The sequence below is a fragment of the Sorex fumeus genome, unplaced genomic scaffold (genome assembly GCF_029834395.1).
Source record: "Sorex fumeus unplaced genomic scaffold, SorFum_2.1 ptg000075l, whole genome shotgun sequence".
Classification (NCBI taxonomy): Eukaryota; Metazoa; Chordata; class Mammalia; order Eulipotyphla; family Soricidae; genus Sorex; species Sorex fumeus.
The window spans coordinates 3633069-3639412 of NW_026606132.1; the positions used below are offsets into that span (position 1 = coordinate 3633069).

General features: G+C 41.7%; 1 protein-coding gene across 1 annotated transcript; it reads left to right on the forward strand.

Annotated features, from left to right (window-relative positions):
• Positions 1-5393: 5393 nt before the first annotated feature.
• Positions 5394-5991, forward strand: LOC130038426 (PRELI domain containing protein 3B-like). The gene is given in 2 exon segments (XM_056130317.1): positions 5394-5719; positions 5721-5991. Coding segments are annotated over 2 exon segments (582 nt in total). The 3' UTR covers positions 5977-5991.
• The last annotated feature ends 353 nt before the right edge of the window (positions 5992-6344 follow it).

The window sequence follows — 6344 nt, forward strand, 5'->3', positions numbered from 1 at the left end:
TTAATAGATAAGAAGATTGAGGATCAGAAGGGGTAGAGGACTTGGCCAGGATCACACTCCTAGTGAATGGCGGGACTAGGACTTTGATGGCGCTTGATTCCAAATGCAATATTCCTTTATCTGAATGATATTTGCACAATGTTCCTTTGCAAGCTCAGTATACATGGGGTAAATTCCCTTCTAAAAGGGAAGGTGATGGGCCTGGAGAGTTAGTACAGTGGGTAGGGTGCTTGTTTTGCACATGACTGACCTGGGTTCTATACCCACATATGGTCTCCTGTGCACCGCCAGGAGTGATTCCTGATTATATAGCCAGGAGTAAATCCTAAGCATTGCCAAGTGTGGACCCAAAACAAAAAAAAAAGATATTAAACAAATGAAAGGGAGGGTGACATATTGACTTTTAATCCTATTATTATTTTGGTTTTTGGGTCACACACAGAGGTGCTCAGGACTTATCCCTGGCTCTACACTCAGGGATCACTCCTGGCAGGAATCAGGGGACCATATGGGATGATAGGTATTAAATCTTGGTTAGTTATGTCCAAGGCATGTGTTCTACCTGCTGTATCATTTATCTAGCCACAAGAATGAATTTTAAAAAGACATTTCATTGCCTCCAAGAGGCTAATTGTACATAAAAATATATAAGCTGATTCAATGTTGAATTGATTTTAAGGTCTATTATAGCTGATGTAAATGCCACTAAAATAGTGATGCCTAATCACATAAGAGAAAATAAGCATCATTGTGAACTTCGAGGAGAATGAACAAGGAAGCCATGTTAAAAAAAGCAGACAAAATACAGGGTTACAGAGATAGTACAAGAAGTTAAGGTGCTTGACTGGCATATGGCTGACAATTTGGCTTTGATTTTGTTTTGCTTGAGGGCCACATCGGGAAGTGTTCCGGTCTTATATTTGGCTCTGTGCTCAGACCCCTCTGGTGTTCAGGGAACTATATCAGGTATAAGGCATTGAGCCAGGAAAATGCCTTAACACCAGTAAGCTCTCTCCAGCCCCAGACCCCAGTTTGAGCCCCTACACCACCCTCTGAGCTAGGAGTAACTACTGAGCACCACCAAATACCATATGCTGAATAAATATAACCCAAACTACAATGCAAAAAGACATGTTTTTAATTAAAGCTGACATAAATAGCACAAGTCACATGAAATTTAGCAATCTTAAGTTTTTAGAGAAGATGACTCAAAGAATATATTGGTTAGGGTGATTCTAGACTTTTGTAATAAAAATAAATCCCAGTGCCAGAGATGTGGTTCAGTGTTAGAGCACTTACCTTGCATATGTGAGGCCTGGATTGCAGTGAACACTGCAAATAATAGCAATACTGATAATAATGGTAGTGGTAATAATAAATCCCAACATTTCCATGACATAACACAGTAATTTCTTACTGACTTAACGGTAGAATGTAGACTCTTCCGGTTGTAGTGACTCAATAATTTGCTTCTGTCTTATGCCTCAAACATCCACATAGGATCCTAGAGTCCCCTGCTTCCAGCCATCAGAGGAAAAAAGAAAAGAGTGAAGAGTGGGAGTATCCTATTTCTCAGAGGTCCCACCCAAGAAGTTGCATAGACTATACCAACTCACATGACTCTCATTAGATGCAAAGGATCCTGGGAAATGTACTCTCTGCTTTGCAGTGACCTCTCAGGAACAATTTCACATCATGCAAGAGGAAAAAGAATTCTTTGGAATGAATTGGCTAGCCACCTCTGACTCAGAGACAAAGAACAGCAATTATAGTCAATCAGGCACATTCGTCTAAGAGTTCATTGCAAGGAATAAAGGCAGATGCAACTAGGATATGCATTAGCTGAGGTGGTCTAAAGTTGAGGTAGAGTCGAAGGAGCAGCTACAATTGTTAGGGGGAAGAAAAGACATACATTCATTTATTTCTTAAGAGTTGGTCGAAGGGATAATAGAAAAAGGAACAACAAATTCACGGGCTAAAGGAGTGAAAATAACAACATAACCTACTTTTATACCCATCCCCCAAAGAGACACAGGAAGAGAAGGGGAAAAGCAGGAGATTAAAAAAAAACAGGACAAAGTTTGGGGCCAGAGCAGTAGTACAATGGGTAGGGTACTTGCCATGCATTGCGCAGATCTGGGTTCAATCCCTGCCTCCTTATATGGTCCCCTGACCCATCAGGAGTGATCTCTGAATTCAGAGCCAGTAGTAAGTCCTGAGCACTTCTGAGTGTGGCCCTCCAAGTATGAAACAATACACACACATACACAAAAACTGGACAGAGTTTGGGGCTGGAGAGATAGTACACAGGATAGGGAGTTTGCTTTTCACTTGTATTGGCAGAATATACCATGCATGTGCAAGATCTTGAGTTAGATTCCCAGAGCAGTATAATATGCTGCCTTCCAGTACCACTGGGTGAAGTCATTAAAAACATTTTGGGGCCAGAGAGATAATACAGGGGATTAAGTTACTTACTTTATACACAGCCAACACTGGTTTGATCCCTGGCACAACCGATGGTCCCCCAGGCTCCACCAGGATATATCCCTGAGCTCAAAGTCTAGGAGCAACTACTGAGCACCTTTGGGTGTGGCCCCAAACAAAAAATTACTTAGCTAGTTTAAAAGTAAAGTAAAGTAAAGGCCCTCCCGTTGATCGTCGATTTGCTCGAGCGGGCCCAGTAACATCTCCATTGGAGACTTTGTTGTTACTGTGTCTGGCATATCGAATGCTCTCGGTAGCTTGCCAGGCTCTCCGAGAGGGGCGGAGGAATCGAACTCGGGTCGGCCATGTTTAATTAAATATAATTTTACTTATGAATAAAACAAATAAATAAATAATAAAGGTTTAATTCAGGAATCTTCTTTGCGATGTAGCACTGAGAGAAAGAAGTTTTATTACTTTTTAAAGGAGACTGGACAGGTGCTTGCTTTGGCAGCACATATACTAAAAAAAAAGGAGACTGGACGGGTCTGAGCAATATCACCACGTGGAATAGAAACGTCACAAAAACCCGTCACATACAGAAAATGCACAAATTCACTGTGTCAAAGATCTGCTAGCACATTCTCAGACTACAATAATATAACATTAAAATATACAGCAAGAATGGAAATAAGTCATAAACAGCAATGTAGAATATTTAAGACTCTCATGTTACTCCAATGTCAAGGAGGAAATGTAATACTGAATGATGCAGTATTTTAAAATGAATATATAAATAAATAATTCAATAGTACATGGAATGCTGCTAAGCAGAATTTAAAGGAGAATTTACCACACTAAATGCCTATATTAATATGTGAGAAAAAGTGATGGGTGAAGAATGAACTACATTTAAATCCCTTTGAAAGGGAATGACTCAGTCGCCTAATACAGAGCAATAGAAACTTCAAATAAAAATAAGCAAAACAGAAAAGATGGGGGAAAAAGCTATTTGGTAAACAAACCAAGACTTATTGTTTCTTTGAAAATTAAACAGGTGTTTTGGTTGCCAAGGAAGAAAAACATCCACCAGTAAAGTAGAATCCATCAGAGATGAGAAAAGCAATTGACAATCAATGGAGAAATTTAAAACACTTGTGATTACCTGTCCTTCTTTGCTGCTATGATAGCATCTTCTGTTTATTTCTATTGAAGTGTTAATTGTGCTATAAACTTTATGTATTTATTTGTCTGTCTCATAGTATTAGTCAGACTCCTAGCAGGAAACAGATTGTATTCTCCAAAGGGTTTTACTGAAAAGTCTAATAGACTCTTTGCAACTGTACATACAGGGAGTAAAGTAAAGTAAAGGCCCTCCCGTTGATCATCGATTTGCTCGAGTGGGCCCAGTAACGTCTCCATTGGAGACTTTGTTGTTACTGTGTTTGACATATCAAATACGTCACAGGGAGCTTGCCAGGCACTGCTGTGCGGGCGAGATACTCTCGGTAGCTTGCCGGGCTCTCCGAGAGGGGTGGAGGAATCGAACTCGGGTCAGCCATGTTGGCTGCGTGCAAGGCAAACGCCCACAAGCAATGCTGAAGTATACCTGGGCAACTTACGCTCACTAGAGCAGCTGCATACAGGGTGATAAAATAGAATAGGGCTAGAGATGGGTGGCAATATTAGATAAGGTTATTAAGGATGCCTTCTCTGGGGACGTCTGAGCTGAACTCTGATTATCCTACAAATGGAGTGGGCTGGAAATATAGTACAGGAGGTAAAGCACTTGCCTTGCACGTGGTGATAGTGGTTGTATCCTCATTCAAATCCCCAGCGCCACATATGTTTTTCTGAGCACCACCAGAGGTCACTCCTGAACATAGCCAGGAATAGACCCTTAGCACCACTGGGTGTGACCCTTCCTAAAATGATGATGCTGAGAAGGCTTTTTTTTGTTGTTGTTTTGGGTCACACCCAGCGATGCACAGGGGTTACTCCTGGCTCATGCACTCAGGAATTACTCCTGGCAGTGCTTGGGGAACAATATGGGATGCTGGGAATCAAACCTGTGTCGGCCACGTGCAGGGCAAATGCCCTACCAGCTATGCTATCGCTCCAGTCCCAAGAAGGCATTTTTTAAAGATTAAAACTTCCACTATAAATTTTCTCTTTTGTGGAACATATAAACAGCTGAAACCGGGAACCCGGGGCACAAGAGACATTCTATTACAAATGTAAATCGGACAAGGCTGTCTCTCCCATTAATCTTAATTAACTTGCAATGAAAAGAGATTGAAGTAGAGAAAGAGTTGAATCATACGTATGTGGAAGAAAGAAATGAACATATCACTCCTCTAAAACGACAAAATTTTATATGAGAAATTTAGAGGCATCAAGATAAAATTCATTAAAAATTAGAAATATGTTCATCAAAGCCATATGAAAAAGACTAATGACAAAAATCAGTTGCATTCCCCTTGAGTGAAGCAAAAGTAGACAATATAATCACAACAACCATCCTGTTATTTGTCGATTGCCTCGAGCAGGCCCCAGTAACATCTCCTTCGTCCTAGCCCTGAGATTTTTTTAAAAAGTGCCATATTCAAGGCTCTTTCAGAGTTAGGAGAATGAGACCCTTCATTGTTACTGGTATTTGGCATATTGGGTACGCCACGGGGAGTTTGCCAGACTCTGCCGTGTGGGCAGGTTACATTCGGTAGCCTGCCAGTTTGTCCAAAGTAGGAATGAGATGATAAGATGTCGCAAGGCCGCTGAGCATCCTCCACCCAGATCCTCCAAATTCCAGTAGGTGGGGGTCACACCCACCAACTGGCCCTCTGGCACCGTGTAATCCCATCAACGGTCAAGACTCAGACAATATAATGATCAAAGATATTCACAATAATGACAAAATATAAAAAATTTGGGTCCCTGGCCACCTGGACGTGGCGCAGCCTGGCACCATGAAGATCTGGACGTCGGAGCACATCTTCGACCACTCGTGGGAGACGGTGCTGATGGTGCCCATGCAGAAGTACCACAACCCCATGAATCCCAGCGTGGTGGGCGTGGACATGCTTGACAGATACGTGGACACCACAGGGAAGCTGCATAGCCTACGGCTGCTCAGCACCGAGTGGGGCCTGCCGGTCGTCGTCAAAGCCATTATTGGCGTGTCGAGAACCAAAACATACGTACAGGAGCATTCTGTGGTCGACCCCGCGGAGAAGACAATGGAGCTGAAATCCACTAATATTTCATTTACAAATCTGGTGTCGATAGATGAAAGACATATACAAACCACATCCTTAGAATCCAGAGAAAACTGTTCTCATGCAAGAAGCCATCATCACCGTGAAGGGCGTCAGCCTCAGCAGCTACCTTGAAGGCTTGATGGCCAACACCATCTCCTCGAATGCCAGCAAAGGCCGAGAAGTAGTGGAATGGGTAATTCATAAATTAAATGCTGAGATTGAAGAACTGGCGGCCTCAACACGAGGAAGCATTAGGACCCCGATTGCGGCTGCAGCGTTTGTGGAGAAATAACAACTGGCCGCAGCAGCCTGTAACCCAGGTGCCAGCAAGTTGGCATTGTCTTTATTTGATATTTTTATTTTTTGATTTTTTTAAAGAACAAGATTGTGGCATGTTTAATATAAGCCTTTGTATATACAATGTTTCCACTTTTGAACTTTGAAAAACATTAGTGACTGGCATCGGTTCAGTACTCTCTGTGCCAATTGTTGTCCTTGCAAATGTGTTAATAGGCCCTAATATCACCCAATAATTATAGATGAACTAAGTGAAGCAGAGACAGTTAAATATCTCACCTAAGATCACACAGACAATAAATTAATCAGTTATTTAAATTAAAATTCTATTTTACTCAGAGACCTCATACTAAACTTTGCCTT